General features: G+C 38.6%; 1 protein-coding gene across 2 annotated transcripts in view; it reads left to right on the top strand.

The window, feature by feature from the left end:
• The window catches only part of LOC124153399 (ABC transporter G family member 23-like), a 109,891-nt gene that overhangs the window by 81,343 nt on the left and 8,979 nt on the right, over nt 1-19,569 (top strand). For both annotated transcript variants that reach the window (XM_046526526.1, XM_046526528.1), the window contains exons 5-11: nt 456-563; nt 6,180-6,273; nt 7,506-7,667; nt 7,988-8,062; nt 8,575-8,684; nt 12,221-12,434; nt 14,334-14,514. In XM_046526526.1, coding sequence (XP_046382482.1) covers nt 456-563; nt 6,180-6,273; nt 7,506-7,667; nt 7,988-8,062; nt 8,575-8,684; nt 12,221-12,434; nt 14,334-14,514 — 944 coding nt within the window. The remainder of the gene's footprint in view (nt 1-455; nt 564-6,179; nt 6,274-7,505; nt 7,668-7,987; nt 8,063-8,574; nt 8,685-12,220; nt 12,435-14,333; nt 14,515-19,569) is intronic.

The raw sequence follows: 19,569 nt of genomic DNA on the forward strand, positions 1-19,569 counted from the left end.
TTAATACATGATAATAAAAAAATTGAGCTACCTCCTACGCAATTGCTTGGAAGGTAATATTTTTTTTAAACTTCATTTCCTTGGGTCTCTTCAATCAGACTTCAACTGTGTGCTTCCATGAGACGCATACCTCTCTCTGAATAATTCTGACGTACTCAAATTTTTAATTCTCCCACTTAATTATATATTTCCCTAAGTAATGCACTTATTTCTCTACGACATTAAAAGATAATTATTTATTACAGGAATTAAAACCAAGCCTCTTATCTTATTTATTATTTTTAGAAAAAATAGTCCTTTTTCTTTGCCTACATACGTATCTAATCATGATACCATGAAACCTAGTTTCTCAGAATGAGCGCTAATAGCACGTCTGTTAAGGCACATTTTCCGCCAAACTGAGTGACATCTTTTAATGGCCGTTCGCTAATTCCACCCTCGCATTGTTCGCGCAGTGGTGGTCAGCAGAGGCGAGTGTCCCTGATGGCGGCCCTCATTCATGACCCAGAGCTGCTGATTCTGGACGAGCCAACGGTCGGCGTGGACCCAATGCTCCGACAGAGGTAACTAACAACCAACCAACATCACACACATCCATAAAACAAATCAAAAGAATAGATACAACTTCAAGCCGTTGCATTCATTCTTTCCTTTCTCAGTTTTGCGACGATGAAATCAAAAATACGAATTGATCGTCCAGCAAAAAACCAAATTTCGCCTTTTTCGCGAATTTCTAAAGAATAAGCGGAAAAATCACATCTAATGAGTCATAACCTAGTAAAGCCTAAGCCTTCACTGTTTAACGTTGCTGACGTTCATTCGATCTATCTCATTACGATTCCAAGGCAAACTGGCTTGTTTTATCTCCCGTTTCATCGCATTCGCGTAATATCGCGCACCGTAGTGAAGTCGGCAATTGCCGTTAAATTAATCACGGCCTCTCTCTTCGCTTCACGTTTATCATTCCTGAAATTACAGGAAATATCTAGAATGACGCGTTTTCTCTCCTGAATAATTAGATATTCTGAATCAATAAAATGCTTAAAGTAATTCAACGCGGCCGCGAAAGAGCGGAAATATAAGCTCACGCGCCCGACACACGTCAATGCCGAGCAGTAATTCCGGTGACTTACTGCGGCGCAGTAGACGGCGTTGTTGGATAACTTTTTGCATGAAAACCTTAAGTGTGGGTCTAACTTCATAATTTTGAAGACTTCAACACGGCCGCTGGCTGGCTGGGGGTGCCAATATTTAGCGGATGGATCGTCGGATATTCGACGCTCCACTGAGCTTCAATGCAAAAAAAAATCATTTCGACACTCCGTCGGTTCAATTTTCATTGTATCCGGTTGTGTTTAGTTATGCGTGCTTCTTCCACAGCCCTTCTTGACCAATGGACAACAGCTGTAGTCAATACTAAGCGATTTTGTTGAATTTAGCTGCTATCTACCTTCCCTCGGCGCCTGGGTGAAAGGGAGCCCACAACATGAAAATTTTAGTCAAAATGTAAATAATACATTACTCATGGTTATCCTGTAGCTTCCCGGCACTCGGTTTGAAAACACCGTCATGAGTGGTCGTGATTCGCATTTTTACTGTTTTTTACAGCTTTAAATATAAAAAGAAGTAAAGGAATTTTAAAATGCCGGAACCCTAAGAGTTACCATTCATACCAGGGCGAGTGATTTCAGCTCAGAAGTATTTTATGTGAAAAACTAAGTATTACTGCGCGAATTTTGCGATAAAAGACTTGAACCCGAAAGACTTAAACCACATCAGCAATTGATACACATAAATATGCGAAAGGAAGGGGACCCGCAAACGACAGCTATCATTTGAACAGACAATTGCTCAGTTTAAGGAAAGTGAAGGAGGAGAAAGATGAGTTTGTTGTCGCCACTACCGAAGCATTTTTAAATGCAGGAATAAGTCAAGAGAAACTAGATAATCCGAAAATTCGGGAATGGCTTTCGAAACATACATGAAGGGTAGCGGGGATTTGCCGTCTGCCAATTGCATTCGCCAAGAATACGTCCCAATTATAGGGAAAAAAAAGCAGGAAGAGCTTAAATATATTGTTATCGTTAATTAATGCAATGAAACTGAAAACAATTTCACTACTATTTGCTCATTTTTGCACAAGTCTTCCTCACAAAGACTATCAATCAAGTGAAGTATTCACGGTGCACCTTTTCTTGCTCACTCTATAATATTAATGCTGGAGCCATTGATATATATATAAATTGAATAGCCAATATAAATTGAACCATTTCCTTCCTATGGCTTTATCAGAAATTTGTAAAATGATTGATCTTTGATTGAATTTTGTAAATGATCATTAAAACTTAATAAAAAAAAGTATTTGAATGCTACAGATAAAAGTTTCAAGTGCTACCCTGCATTAAATAAGTTACGCTGCATTTAATCGAGTTTCTCATTTTGAACTGGGACCCACGGCAAAAGTGAGTCGAAATTTTAGGTTTTGCGTTGACAAGCAGCGAACGTTATGGGTATCTCATTCGCAAATATTGAGTTTACCTCGGCTAAAACCTCATCTTTCTCGTATATTACTTATTTTTTCCATGATAAAACCGCTATCAGTATTTATTCTCGTGAATAACCGCCTAAAGCTCTTTACATTAAATCCCACAATGGGTAAACTAAAGGGTACATTTCTAGGATTATTTACGACGTGAAAACACTACGACAACCGTAATGAATGTGTGTACTTACGTGAGAAATAGCCAGTTGACAATGTAGATAAAATATTCATGTAACTCCATTCTGTAGGTCATCGACCACTTTCTTCTCTAATTTTTGTCCTTCGGGACACAAGCAAAATCCTTTCCCGGCGATGAAATTGAGGTACTTGAGCGACAGGCCACTATGGTTTTCACACGTTTTTATGATGAAGACTTATTCTGCTTTGATGAGTATTGATAAACGTGCAGGGGTGGATCCAGGATTTCTTTCTGGGGGGGGCACAAGCAAGGCCGTATCCAGGATTTTTTCTGGGGTGGGGGGCACAAGGATACCTCGTAATACGAAACGAGTGCAATGATAATGGGACCATATTAAAAATCTTCCATATTTTTTAATGGTCTGGGGGGTCTTGTGATCTATGATACACACGTTTACATAGGCGGACATAGAGGGGGCACGGGGGCACGTGCCCCCGTGCCCCCTCTATATCCGCCTATGTAAACGTGTGTATCATAGATCACAAGAATCCTTCTTTTAAAATCAATTTGTGTCTCTTAGTCAATACTATCAACTTATTTTCATGCAAGTCTTTCCCAAGCAATCCCGTTTCTTTGTTTCAACAACGCCTTGGCAACCCAACGTATTCACAATCTGCAGTCTAAAGTTAAAACAGCAATTATTTTCACCAAATTAGCGTTTGAGCCCCTTACACATCGGCCAATTTCCTACCCACTTCCTGGCTCTGTCATCAGTAGATAGGGTCGTTCCGAAAGGAAGAACAGATAACATCAGAGGCATACCTGCCAAAAAGGTTATTCCTCCCTCCGATCTCAAAAACTCCAGTAGATACCGTGCCGTGACGTCACGCGCGGACGCATCAATGACGTCGTGTTTTCAAACATCCAATGAAGAGTAATTTTTAAAGACTCATATCTCACAATCAGTTTAAAAAATATTATTCATCCGCGAAATTCTCCACGAGTACATTTGAGAGAGTACTTCTTCTTATTCTAGTACTTTGAAAAAATTGCGCATGTTCCCCATTAAATCAAATGCAACCCATATGAACATACTTACACAAAATTTATGACTCAAAATACTTGTTACAAATATATTTAATACTGCTGGCGATAAAGGTACTGAAGTAAGTAGTAAAATAAACGCACTGCGAACATCGCAATCACTCCTCTGATCAATGCTACAAAATGCAAACTATAGTATTTAAATGAAATGGGACGTAATTGACTAAATATTGATTTGACGGAGTGCGACAGACATTGCGACTAGTGATGGGTCGATCATGAACGATTCGATCAAAAAGATTGAACCACTCGGTGAATCAAATGACTCACGATTCATTTCGTTAAACAAGTCGATCATCAATCACCAATCACTACGACTTCCGGTTTCATAGCAATCATCCCGGTTTCCGGTTCATTTCAAATTTTGGAACGATCGATGCTTGATCTCTTTTCGACAGGGCAGAAATAGTCGTGAGAAAATTAAATACTATGTTATAAAGAACTGAATACTTGTGTAATATTTTTCTTATATGTTTTCCAGTAGTTATCAGTGTTAATAACGCCAATACACGTAAAAGGAAAATATTAAGATGACTCTTGTAGGAGAACGTTAAGAAATAGAAGTTAAAGCTGTTAACATTTTATTATGCCGTAATTAAAATTATCCTGCAGATCAGATTCATGCATAGTGTGTGGTGTATTTTGTGTTATATTTTGAGATATGTAGTTAGAAATTATTCTATTAGTGTTAGGAAACTGTGGCAGTTTTGCCTTCCCAAATATTTTCATGACACTACTTCCTTCATTTTTGCAATCTATTTCACTCATCTCGGAATTCACAATCAAAATAGTATATGAAATGATAATATGGATAACAATCAGCGTTACCAATGCTCTTCGCAGATGAGGCAGTACTTATTCGATTATTCAAAGTGATTTATTACATCCATTGATTGAGTCTTTTCGATCATGATTCCTTTGAGTCTTTTCGATCTTGATTCCTTTGAGTCTTTTCGATCATGGCTCCTTTCAGTGTTTTCGATCATAATGATTGAATCATTTATGTGACTCGAGTCAAAATGATTGAATCACCAAAATGATCGACTTTGCCCATCACTAATTGCGACTTGCTATCATTAGAATTTTCTGTGAAGTATTTGTGTACCCCTAAGCCGTATTCTTTGCGGATAAATAGCAATCCTCGTGCCTCAAACGCTACGCATAATAATATTTAGAGATAGAGAGGATACGTGAAAATGAACGTTAAAACCCAATGGCCGTGCCAGCTCAGTTAATCACTCTCATCACGGAAAGGAGTGAAGTCGACGTGATTTCAATGAGGAAACAGATCGCGAGCCTTAGAGGGGTGAACGAGCTCACTGACACACAGCGCCATTATGTCGCAGGAATTTGAGCGAGGTGCCGGAATAAGCGTGCTTCTTGCGTTAATCAAGGCTTTTGGATGGAAAGGATTAAAAAAAAAAAAACTCCAAGTGATTTTCTGTCGGCCTCGATGGCGACGGGGTACATTCCTCGCTTGTAAATCCAAGGGTCGCGGGTTCGAATTCCACCTGGGTGAGTTTTACTCCATCCAGGGTTTGTATGCATGTCCATCAACTTAATTGTAAGAGAAGCCCAAAATTCTGTTGGTAAATAAGGATGAAATAATTATCAACCCAAAGGTTGATTTGGATTGGTGAGGGCAGAGCTCACCCCAGAATTAGTTATCTACTGACGCGTGACTATCAGGCATTCAGGGTAAGAGAGCCAGTCCTTTTCCTTAGCAGGCCTTAGGCCACTTTGCACGTGGAATATTTCGCTTTGAGGAATTCCGAAGGCTTCACGCAGATTCGAATTCGGGACCCTTCCACTTGAAGCAAACCGCTCCACGCACTTGTTCAATACGCTCCCCCTACATAACTTTCATAATGGTAAAAAAATCGTTCAGAGTTCAAAAACAAAACTTTTAACGATATGGTCTCCTTAACACCAGAGAAATAGTCGGGCAAATATAACTGCAGCATTAACTTACCAAATCATATAATAAATAGGATAATTTTGTATTTTTTTAGAAGAGAGGCAGGTTTCCGTGATTCAAATATCCCCAACACTCCAAAAGACTAACTCGTGTGAACCTATCCGAGAAGTAAAGCAATAAATTAGAAAACGCAGGGGAGTGGTCACAGTTATTTGGTAAACAAGCAATCAAAATATACCACTCTCTTGGATAACGTTTACAAGTTATTTCGCAGCTCAAGCGATAACCGTGGTTAATATTCGTCTCATTCTATTTTACTCTCGGCTCTAGAACAAAAAACGCTGTTTTAATCGGAAAATATATATTAAATCAAAACATTAACTATAACTTGAAGTGTTGAGACTAATCATACTTAATTTTAAACCTAGAATTAGAGTAATTTGAAAATTATTAACAATAGTTTGTTTTCTTCACAGAGTGTGGAAATACCTGGTGCAAGAGACGAGGCGAAGCGGAAAGACGGTGATCATCACGACGCACTACATTCAGGAAGCCGGGCAAGCCGACGTTGTAAGCTAACCCCACCCCCAAATCCATGCGGGTTCTCTCTTTCTAACAGTCACACCCGAATGTAGATCCATCGACAATACAGAAAATACCCCTTCAATCTATTTGGAGAACAGTAAATAACACAAGTGTAGTTATCAGCAAGAGGACTGTATTCACAAATCATATCATTGCTTTTCCACAAAAATTTTATAATTGGTGCAACGTGTTTCACCGCTGAGTGGCATAATCAGGTTTGACATTTCAATTGCATAACTCTTGACGTCAACATTTACGGGCTGCGTATGCTGTTGAATAATTCACAACATGCGCGGCCCGAAAATGTTGACGTCAGCCAGTCATCGCCGCGAAAACTTGCGAACGAACATTACAGAATTCTTGTTTGTTTTTGTTACATCTGTATGTGAACAAGGTCACGTATGATTTTTTTATTTAAAAAAGAACGTGAACTTCCGTATGGGTCGCTATCATTAGGAGCATTGTGAGGATTGAGAGGAAAACTAATCTTTTATAATTTACTTAATCACCAAAATAGTTCACAGCCTCGACTTTGGCTAACTTACAAGTATTATGAATTATAGTGACATAACTACTAGAGGGACAACATATTTAAAGAAATCTAGATGTGTACCCGCAAAAGTATTCAGGAATTCTAGTGGAGAAGAGGAGGTCACGGTTAATACTTCCTATTGAATAACGAATATACCTCTAAACTGCTTAAACGTGTTTCACGTAGTGCAATTTTCGCCACATTTTACTAATAAACGTCTGAATTAGGCGTAAATCATATATTTGTATCAGATAAGGCTGTTGTTATTTTCAATACCAATTAAAGGCTCGGAATAGGCACCTCCAGCTGCACTAAATTTTTCAAACGCAGAAAATATATTTCGAGCAACTATCGTTTCTAAAATGAGTCAAAGAAATTGGGACGCATAAAAGGCTGTCGCCGCTATAACTTTAATTACCTCTGGATTAAAACAAAATTTATTCCGTTATCCACCCATTAATTCTTTCGTTGATTTTTAGTGATTCAAATGGAACATAGAACACATATTTCACAGAGATTTCACAGTGAAGATTATACGGTAAACCAAAATGAAAATATTGAGAAAAGCGCACGATATCAACACTGCACTTCTACCGAATATTCTCTCTAATACGGACACGATCACGCAAAATTTATGCTTACAGTGTGATTCATGGTGGGGGAAATTTTTCCTTTCTTTTTTCAGCTCGGCTTGATAAGAGGCGGTCGTCTGATGGACGAAAATTCTCCCGAAAACCTTCTGCAGAAGTACAACACGGGGTCGGTGGAGACGGTGTTTCTGGTGCTAGCCATGAACCAAGAACTGGAGGCCCTTCGGCAGAAGGAGAAAAAGACCAATGACCTCCAGGTAATGAGCATGGACGAGGAACACCCTGAAATCTTCTCAGAAAATCTCAAAAACATTGCTACTCCAAGTGCTGCTTAATTTCAATTAAAACTAAACTTTTGACCATAGATTGATTTCCCGGGTGAGGAGTGGGGAGGAAAGATCGAGGCACAGGGAAGCGACGCCCTCTCAACATGAGAAAAACCTTCTTTCGTAACGCACAGAGCAATCTTTTCTTTTTCTGTTCCGAATCCCGTGAAAATATTTCACGTGCATGACAAATAGTGGAGTTTTAGTGGCTTCGCGTATTGACTGGCCGCACTCATTTGTTTCTTCCCCAGGCAGTGAACGTCGACGAGGCTGCTGTCACCAAATCTGAGCCCTTCGAAGGGAAGAAACTTCCACGAACCAAAGAAGTAAGTACACCAATCTGGTAACATTAATTTGGACGAAATCATACACTTATAGCTCTGTTACTCAATAATTTTTATTATAATCTAAACGAAACGAATTCCATGAAGTGTTTACAGAAAATTACGCTGTGTACGGTTATTTTTCACCTAATTTGAATAAAAAACGATTAAGTGTGGTTTAATTAATAAGGAGTGCAAGATATTCAATTTATTTTACGGAAAGATAGGGAGATTCATGCAAGTTTAGGTGCATTTGTGTGAATTACACATTTTCAGAAGTACAATGACGCGTATTTTTCAAATTCTTCAATGGCATTGATAAAAATTGACAAAGGAATACTTCAAACCTTACTTCACCAATTTAAGTAATTCTAATTCGCTGGTGAACAGATTTATTCATAGAATACATGAGCATTGCATTCTACAAACCCGAATCATTTATTGTTAAATTATTATCAGTTCCTGACACATTTATGTCCGATGTTAACATTTATCATTTCTTCTTCCAAACACAGTATGTTTCGAAAGGTGAGGAGTGGGAGGCGAAGAGAAGAAAAAGGGCGAGGACGGGCCGATGGAAAGCAATGGTCCTCAAGAGTGGACTCAGATTTTTCAAATCCAGAGAGTGAGTGGCATTTCAACCCCTATGTTTCCCCCCACAGAAATACACATGTCATGCATAAAACTTCTTGAGATATTTTATCCTCGCCTATTGATCGACTTAAAGTGACTGTATAACGAAAGAAGAGTCGATTGAAAAAAGGAAATACAGTCTCAGATACTGGTTTTTCAACTGGCCACGGAAATCATCTTGGTATAGGGAGGGAATTCTTTTTTCAATTCGGTAAAATCCAATTCGGTACGCTCCTTATATTCATAAATAAAATATGCCGAATTCTCAAACACATAGATGATGATGCCCCGCTGCCAGGTTAAAATATTTTTTGGAAATTTCTTTCGCATTGCTAACTAGTCCGCTGATTCTAAATTCTTCTGTTAAGGTCCTCATGTTAGTCATAACAATGGTAAAATTCGCATTTTATTTCAGGCCATATTTACTCAACTCTGAATGCTTCCTTACAAAACATAGATAATATTTCATTTTTGTTCAACCATGCCAGTAAAATGAAAACAATTTATTTGATGTCTTAATATTTTTGTTTACTAAAGGTGGAAAAGAGTAATTCGCATATAATACAAAGACATATATTTCTGAATCTAATACATGGGAAAGATTGGTTGTGGCAAAATTTAATTTAATTTAAAGATGAGTGGTAATTAAGTAAATAATCTTATTTATTACAAACAAAGCAAATTTAGCAAATATATTCATCTTGTGATAAGAGTCAGATTAGTTCATGTAATGTGAAAGATCGACAATTTTATCGTATATCATCGACAGTCAAAAGAAATTCTCGCATCTATCTTGACATTTTACTTAAAGTTCCTCAAATCAATACTTTCTCCATGAATTAGAACCCCTTACCAGCAGCCGTCTCCATAATTTTGACCGTAAAAATTTTTGTTGGCGACCGTAATTTCCAACACAAAACAAGTCATATAAATGTAAACTCACCCGTGACATATCTTCGTATTTCATTATCATTCAGACCGATGATGAGATATAAGCAGGAAATATCAATCGAGTTTTGAATATGAAAGTAATCACTGTTATTTCTTTTGAATTTAAGTCATGCGCCATAACCTTGCAAAATTTATCCTCTTTTATGTAATCATAATGACTTTGATCAGCCAAAATTATCTAAAAAACACGTTTCGAGTTATTCCTCCATTTATTTCTGTCACACTTATCAATGAGCATTATTATTCTACCGGTATTCCATTAAGACTTCAAGGCTGACTAGTACTCAATATACCTCCTCCGCTTACTTTGATATATGTCATCAATAAATTATTTCTGAAAACTATCCATATTTCCAACATAGAATATGCTTATCTATAATAGTAACACTTTAGATGTATTTGAAATACCTAGTAATTTCAGTGGCTGTGTTTAAATACTTTAAGCTCTTTTAAGAAGCTCGAATAGTTGTCTCGCATCAGGCTCGACGGATTGCCCGGAAAGATAATTGAAAATAATTTCTTATAAAAATTACGAAATTCAAATGTCACCAAATATAATTAGGTAGCAATTTCTCCATGTTTCCGGTGCAACCGCGTAGGTTTTCAGATCATCACCAACAAACCTACGCGGTCGCACTGGAAACATGGAGAAATTGGAACCTGAACACCGCGGAAACCTACGCAGTCATAATTAGGTAGCTTAGTTATAATTGCTATACAGGCGACATGTTAAAAATTATTGGAGGTATTATGAACAAAATTTTCATCGATAAACTCTACTTGCGCATCTGTAAATATTGAGTAGGTGGTGTACCTAGGGCACATCGGAACACTAGGAACTATCAGCAAGTGCTATTCGACTTCGAAGGGCTTTAAAGAGAGCTATTACGTGAAAGATGCGCTAGAGAGTAGCATAGGTGCATGAGTCCATTTGGGTTATATTCACAAAGAAGGCGCTATTTTGAAGTTTTTGACGCTGAAAAGTAAATATTTTTAGATGCATATCGACCTGTTTTACCTAAAATCTATCACACCAGAAGTGGTTATCGTAGCAAAGGTGAAATTGACATATAATGCAATATTAACCTGAAAAATCAGCCGAAATTCAAAATGGCTACCTCTTGCACCAAGGGACACAAGAACATGATGTACCTAGAAACATGTTTTCATATGAGATATCCGTTAAATATACAATCAAATACATTATCAATGGATTTAAGACTCCTGAAAATTTGCCTCTGGATCGTGGTGTATTCACAGACGACGACTTTATGCCACCATATGTTAATAATCGGCCCCTTCAACGGAAGCTATCTGTTCTTGTCCTTGAAAGGAGTTATGTTTTAAAATTGAGTTTTAGCCAACTAGATTAATTTTTATAATGTAATATTTAAATTCACTTTAAAATTTGATAAACATAATTATAATTGATTTCATTTTCCACGAGTTTCGTTGCTGTTTCCTCCATTCTAACTTGTGTTCCTTGGTACAATAGGTAATGTTCCGAGGTGCATGAACGTGATGTACCAAATAACAATTGCAAGCAATTTTGGAAGTTCTTATTAGATCCATTAATAGTAAACGTATAAGTATAAAACTGAAAACTTATGTGAAGTAATCCAGATGGATTGAATTTCTACTTTTAGACTGAATCTCCATTATATATATTGTGATTTATATAAAAAAGTTGAAAAAGTGTTCCGTGGCACAATACTCTCCCCTACATGACAGTGTGACACACTGTGACATCCATTACCTATCCATCTCTATGAGTATTATTGATTTGCCTAATATTGACATTATTGATAAAACTATAAATTGATTGTAGGTAACACACCTTTATTGACAAGATTCGTTTATGAAAAATCAAGTGAAATAACTATCAAAAATAGTAATCTTCCCAGTAATTTAAATCAATTACGATTGGAGCTATCAGAGAATTTCTACGGCACGAATGAATGGGAAAAAAATTCGATACTGATTAGTGACATCATAAACGTGGAAGAGATTCTTTCGGCTCTTTTCGAAAGGCAATTAAATTGCGAATCTGGTCGAAAGGCCGGTATGATGAATTTTATTTTCCAATATTTTTACCTGCATTGTGCATGTGATCTTTTCAGACGTCTCATTTCAGTCAATTAACTCTACTTCAACCCAGTATTTCTGATAAAACGTAAACGGTCAAACTCATAAATATGAAGTAGTTTTTACAACCGTCGAAAACTTGGATTCAACGATTTGATGATGCTTATTTGTTCATTTTCCGACGGGCAGATATGGGAAGACGTTGATGTTATGACATTGTTTCTTCTCGGGATATGAAGTGAAACACTTTGCACTTTCCACATAAAAATTTAACTAAAGCCGATATGTTTCGCTGCACGGCAGCATTATCAAGACTCGATAACAAGACTCGAAAAAAGTCTTGATAATGCAGCCGTGCAACGAAACATGTCGACTGTAGTTCAATAAATTTTTATGTGAAAAGTGCAAAGTGTTTCACTTCATATCTCATAATGGATCTCCACAAAGTATCTGCCTCATCCATCCAATTCATTGTTTCTTCTCCTTGTGCAGCTCCTTGGCCTTCAACTTTTTGTTCCCGCTCATCCAAATCGTCGTGTTCTTCCTGGCGATAGGCGCCGATCCGAAGCAACTGCCTTTCACCATCATCAACAGAGAGACGCCGTACTTCACTGAGAACTGCTCCACCGTCGAGCCGATGATGTGTGACGACCCTTACGTCGGCTGCAGATACGCACAGCAGCTGTCCAACAGCAAATACTTCAAGGTGATCTCGAGATCTCGCATCTACCCATGACCGTCCCAGTCTCCCATTCAATTCGTTAAAATCATAATTACGCCAGAAAACACATTGCAGAACACCTCATCCGAAGTCCTTCACTTATACACACATATATATACAAGGAAGGAATTGAGCATTGAAAGAGTTGTGCATTAAAAAAAACATTAACTTGATTGATTAATGAAACATGACATGAAATAAGTATCAAAAATAACTAATCTACAAACAAGCGTTACCAAAGATCAAACACCAGGGTAACATACCTTTAAGGTATTTATTTCAATGCACTAGCATTCAACAAGCGAACTGTATGAAGGTCCTAAATGAGAAGAGAGATGCTACTGCGATATAATTACGCCTCTCCTCTGATACCTCCTCTGGTACGCAAAAAGTATATCGGGCTTTGAAATAATCATCATAAAATAATAATAATATAGGACACATAGTAATAATTATATTAAATCATTGATTCGAAACTATGATGAACATAAAGAATCGTCTAGAGACAAAATGTACCTACAGTGGAAGTTTACTATTTTCCGGAGTATTTGTTACAGTAACTAATTAAAAAGGGAAAGCTACACCCTAGGATTGACAATTAGAAATACTATAGGATTTACTATACAATATTTTTTATACTGACAGAGATAATACCATTTGGACGCGCTACCTACAATTTTTCTGATAAATAACCATTTAATCCTTCGATTTATTTCCATCTGTTTTCAAATCAATTTTGCACTCATCCAGTGTTGTAGCTCTGCCATCAGTATCAGCCTCGAGTAATAACCTCGATTAACAACGGCAAACATCGACCTAAACTTCAGAATTTCAGATAAAATCTGTTACTACTGGTTACGACACGTGTTTAATTGCAAACTCGTGAATGTTTCGGCGGAATTCAAATTCGATTTAAAAACGAATTCATGCTAGTTGAAGATTATCAGGTACAATAGTATTATACATTCATGTCACGGACTGAAAATGGCGAGGGTAATTAAGGGTCAGTTCTAGCGGTTATTCATTCTCTGGACCAAGGAAAAAGACATTTAACGGCGTTTAATTTAGGGGTAGTGCGTAAGCCTAAGCTCTTTTTCTCCTTTCAACTACGAAGCCAACGAACGTCCTGTGTTGTGATGTAAAGAGAATACTTGAGGGTATGATTGCTATGAAAAACTGAACTTATTAGCCCTAACGGTTGCTCTTTTTGAATCCAATTTGATATTCTCATTTATTCTGTACCATTTGTTCGCCAAATAAAGCTAAATTCTGCGCAAAAAAAACTCATTTCAATGAATGATTACTAATTTCTTCCGGAGAACTAACTTGCCTTGCATATGAGAATGTGCTAATTTTAGTCAGTCATTAGACATTTTTTGCTCTATCCCTGCCCCTGGGTTGGAGGAAGATGGGGCCACGTGGCCTCACCCAACGCAGGTTAAATAAACTTGAGTCAAGTCACTTGCGTTTCCAGAAAAAATGAGATATAATTAAAATATTTTACGAACACAATGCCGCATGGATTTCAATAGATACATAATGATCACTTTCCACTTTTGCATTTCAAACATTATCTCCATTTAAATAATTTCCTCATTTTTAATAATTGAATAGCAATTCATTAAATCCCATAATTGTGATACAATATGGTCCAGAAATATAACGGACATTCTATTGTAACTTACAACATTTTTATTCCTAAGATCCGAGTATAATTTTCTTTGTATTACCAAGAGTGTCACGATGAATGACTGGCTTAAAATCAGTATGCATTCTCTTTTTAGTACCATAATAAAAGGTGCAAGTCGTTTTTTCTGACTAGCGACTGAAGTGCTTCACTTGTTGGTATATTTGCATTGCTTACTCACTACTTCAAATCCTCAGGTGAATTACATGGAGGATCAGGAGGAGGCGCTGGAGGGCGTTCGCAGGGGGAAGAGCTGGGGAGTGCTGGTCATTCCGGAGAACTTCACCGAGTCGATCCACAGGCGGAGGCTGGACGGGCTCGACGCGGACGCCGACCTCCTCGAGATGGGATTCATGAGAGTGCACCTCGACATGTCCAGTAAGCAGCCACCGACTCATCCAGCCCCTCGCCCCAAAACACTGTGTTCCTCACACTGTTCCTCACTGCTCGACAATCCTAAGATTGGTTTGACGCAATTCTCTCCTATCAGCTGCTCTTTGCACATTTCTACTCTTACACATCCTTGATCATCTCCTCCATATATTTGACGCGAGGTCTTACTTCTCCATTCTTGACCCTAGACCAGAGGTCTCCAAAATACGGCCCGCGAAGGGCTTTCATCCGGCCCGCGCACTCGTTCCAAGAAGCGCGCGATTCTCGCTCGTTTAACTCTGTGAGACGCCGCTAGGAGCATTGCAGCGATGTACTGCACGTCAAAGTTGCCTTCAACTGTTCGTAAATAAGAAATACGCCACCGGATTCTTCAGTAGACGTTGGTATCGAATACTTCAGTCATCGGCAAATTTCCTATCCGGCCCGCGGGGCGATTCGGAACTTGGAGTGTGGCCCTCGTGGCCCAGTAAATTGGAGACCCCTGCCCTAGACGATTGTCTTCATCAGGCCATCATGTCTCAAGATGTGGCCTACAACGTTGTCCCGTCTTCTTATTAAGTTTTCCATGAGGCTTCTCTTCTCTCCTACTCTTCTTAGGTCTTCATCATTGCTCACTCTGTCGATCCATTTGAACCTCATCAGTCTTCTGTAGCACCACGTTTCGAGGGCCTCTACCTATGACTTCTCCGGTCTTGTCTTTCACCATATCTCACTCTCGCATAAAAGATTACTCAGCGTGTAAGTTCTGATAGATTGCTTCCTTACTTCTTCGCTTATGTTTCCCGCTGTGAGTGGATCCTTCTTTTTGTGGAATACTCTCTTCGCCTGGGCGATTCTTCCGATTTATTTATTTCTTGCTACTTCCCAATTAACCGAATTCATTCACATCTTCCAGTTTTTGCTTCCTTATTTTAATTTTGGCCCTGACTTCTTTCCTTCTGCTGGATACCAATATCTTAATTAGTATGTTTCTTATAAACGATCGAAAAACCGCAATGGCAGCTGAAAACAGTTCCATTATATCCTCTTAGGTCAAATAAAGCCAAGTCATCGGTGCCCGAGCATTGTACGCATAATGGCAACAGAATGGAAAATACAATATTGATAACACGATAACAAAGAGATGGAAGTCGAATCAAAACCATCAGCCAATTGCCCTGCCACCCTATTTCGTTTATGTTTTAGTGTTTCTGTTTTTGCGGCAGTGGATGAGCGAGTCTAAATAACTAAATACGAAATGCACTGCAGTCTGCCGGCAACGACTGAAAGTTAACTTCCACTGCAGCTATTTTGGACTGAAATAAGCAAGACTGTATCAAAACTGGCAGGTAACGTGACGTATAGATTTCAATTCAAAGAAAACTGCAAATGCAGCACAAGGCATGACCATCGTATTATTTTTAGGCTTAGTTTCAGCAATAGATTGCACACATTTTTCAAACCAATAGGGAACAAAAGTATGCTCCTCCCGCTCCTTAAAAGAATACGATCAGGTTGTGATACCTAACATAAAAATTCATCAATATGGTGATTCCTTTAATTTCCTTTGAAATTGGAAATATTGACTCGTGGTGCATTTAATATCATAAAATGTAGCCATGACGCCATTCAACACGTTGATAGGGCTTGACTCTCACACATCGTCGTATTACTAATTTTGTGGCATAATAAAAATTAAATCCATACCCATTAAATCATTCCCTAATGCAGATACTCAGATCATAATCACCCCAACTCGTTTCTAACGCTGAAAACTAATTAAGCTGCTAAGTCATCTGTGTACCCTGGATGGATAATTCACTAAAAATAATTGGAATGATAATGTTTCGAGTACGGACGAAGGCGAAAGTTTTCTCCAGAGAGGAATTTTCGCACTTAGGCGAATTTTAGGGCAAAAGCAACACCCCCACCTGCTGGCTGGCTGCAGCATTAAGGTCCTGCTTTTGTGGCTATATAATAATAATAATAATAAACGTCTTTATTGGGCGAGATACAGCCGATTCCAAAACCAAATCCGAAAAGATTTTATTCACATGATTTACCGGATAAGCCAACAGCCTTTCAGTTCGCAGCTGTTTTTAAAAACATTGATTCTTTCCTAATGGCGCCTCGTTTGGCTCATTGAATCATTGATTTAATTATCCGGAAATTTTCAAAGTTTAAATAACTGGAATAATTAATATTTCACCCATTAATTCCGGCATATTAAACTTTACCATGCCTCTAAAGTGAAGTAAATTGGTATCCAAATAACCCAGTCTGTTATCCTCCCTATCCTTCGAGGCAAGAGACGACTTCCGCTCACTTTTCGCTTATGCGTCGCAGACTCCCAATAACGAGCACAAAAAAAGCAGAGGGAGGCGGCGCCGACATATAACCAGAGAATGCGCCGCGAATCCTTTCTTCCGCCCGAACAACGCAAATAAAAAACCGAAAAAAGCTAACTCATTCCTTTCATCAGCGGGCCCACCATTGTAGTGCGTTGGGGGCAGGAGGAGGAACCTTGAAGCCAAACGAAGATTACTTCAGCTTTCGATTATTTCGTCTGTCTGCCACCGAAGGACCTTTGTTTGCCTGCAGAGTCCTTGGGGCAAAGAGAATTTTTTTCTCGACCTACAACGTACCTCCAAAAAGAGTTGATTCCTCAATATCATTATCATATGGTCTTAGCGAATAACTCAAAGACGTTTCCAAGATGAGATGGAAATCGTTTGGTGTCGAATTGGAGAGGCCGTTATCTATGGGGCCTCTTTATCCATCTATAACAATAGTTGCGGGGCCGTAATTCACATTCTGGAGGTGGGAGATAGTAAACTTACCGAACCGTAGAAGGTTATACAAGAATTGCCATAAGAAAAACTTCCCCTGGACCGGGAATCGAACCACGAACCTTTGGCTTTCCGGGCCACTGCGCAGACCACTACGCTATTCATGTTCTTTAATTCCCATGGCAATTATAGCGAGGCTCATGGTACTAGGTGTTAGGCCCTCGCGGTCCATCAAGGATGGCAACGAGAGGGAGAAAGGACTTCCAAAAAGCCACAACCGGTTGAGAGCCTCAAACCTGCGCTAAAGCCGCGCAAAGCGGTATGTGTAATATTTCTAACCCTGCCGCGTGAACCAGAAATGAAAGCCAAAGGTCCGTGGTTCTATTCCCGGTCCAGGGGAATTTTTTCTCATGGCAATTCTTGTATATTTCACCGCCGTTCACGCGGCAGGGTTAGAAATATTACACCGTGGAAAGTTTGTTTTATAAGATAGCGTATTAGCGCAGTAATCTCTTTGTTGGCGGATGCACTTCGCAAAATCCTTTTTTTTTTAATTTGATGGAAATAAGAGCAGTGAATGACTGCGGCAGGCTCCTCCTTTCCAACTCCACTTCCGCATTTCTAAGGATAGTTACAATCTCCTTTTTGTTTCCTTCGGTTATTGGTCCCAGCTATTAGCTTTGAATCCTAATTAAGCCCTGATGTCGCTCTATTATCACGGGATGACAAATTTTTCTGCTCGACTACTATTTTTATTTTGAACAATGCACTATGGTATCTTGACCAATGTATCATCAGATATCCAACGTGATGAGATAAAGATAAGGCGAAAGCGCAAAATTGAAGATTACTTCCTCCCTTGCTTTAATTTAAGTATATGGCCACACAGTTATTTAAATAGGTGAATATGATTCATTAATGAAACTTGAAAGTGCACACAAGTTGTGGCACTGATATTTCCTTCCACCTTCCTGGAGCCATCTTCATTAACTGCTCACCCCACTTTAAAATAGTAAACAAAAACTTACAACGTAGTATAGGCCTAAATTTCTGCACTTCAAAATACATTCACCAGAGTGGTTACGGCACTTCATACCGAAGGATAGCCATTTCTCCCCATCAATCCATGGGAGTCTATGAGGTTCCCTACTGCTGCGGCAGAAGCTACGTGGGACAGAGCAAGCGTTTTATCTCCCAAAGGCTTAAAGAGCACGAAAGAGCGTTGAAACTACATCAGTGGGACGCATCAGCGGTCGCTGAACATTACGCATCCAGCCCTGGGCATAAAATAATGTTTAACGCTACACGGGTAGTGGCGAAGACGGAAGAATATCATCCGCGTCTTATACGTGAATCCGTCGAGATAGCGAAAAGGCCAAACAACTTCAATACGGAGGATGGATATAACCTCAGCCGCATATGGAGAGGGTTCCTGGCCCAATCTAATGACCAACGGTTATCGCCTTCCGTGAAAATTCAAAATCGGGTCAACAATGGGTTCACGAAACCTATAAGAAGTAAGAAAATGTTACCTTTGCAGCAATTCCCGAAAGCAACCACCAGCACTTCATACAGTTTCATGCGCACGTTCTTTGTGTGATACTTTGACTCGTCAATGAAAGAGAATGATTCCTGAAATGCTTAGTTTTGTTCACCAAGTGTGACATTTGGCTGGTCGAAAAAAAAACTTAAAATAATTTAATAGATATAACTATTTCTATAGGTCATTAGCCTTATAAATAGTTCTCCATGTCTTTACTTTTGATAAAACCTAGTTCATAAAATCACTCTGCAATTCAAATATTAAAAAACAGTTATTAGAAAATTTATGAAATTGAACATGGCAGACGATTGAAAGCCAACCTCGGTGAGGAGAGAACTTTTGCAGGAACCGATGTCATACTAAAATAAGATATTTTTTTCAGAACATTCCGCTAGATTTGCAACCCTTGTCTAATTTACAAGAGTAATTCTTTAATTCTTTACTTCTTACAATTTCGGAAAATTTTCCAATTTGAAAATTAAAAATTTATAATAATTACAAGTCACAGCCGTTATAATTCGAAGTGAAAAAAAATAAGGACCAAAGTTTTGCGACCGCAGAAAAATGCGATAGTTTCCTGCCAAAAAACTAAAGTTCAATGTATCACAGCGCGACTTTTCCCTTCCGCATTCTTTTTTATCCATCATGAACCCACCCGCTGTATGAAATAACTTATCTCCGACCTGATTTTTTTTAGAGAAGGAAAATTCTGCGGAAACGCCAGACTCT

The sequence above is a fragment of the Ischnura elegans genome, chromosome 2 (assembly GCF_921293095.1).
Source record: "Ischnura elegans chromosome 2, ioIscEleg1.1, whole genome shotgun sequence".
NCBI classification, from domain to species: domain Eukaryota; kingdom Metazoa; phylum Arthropoda; class Insecta; order Odonata; family Coenagrionidae; genus Ischnura; species Ischnura elegans.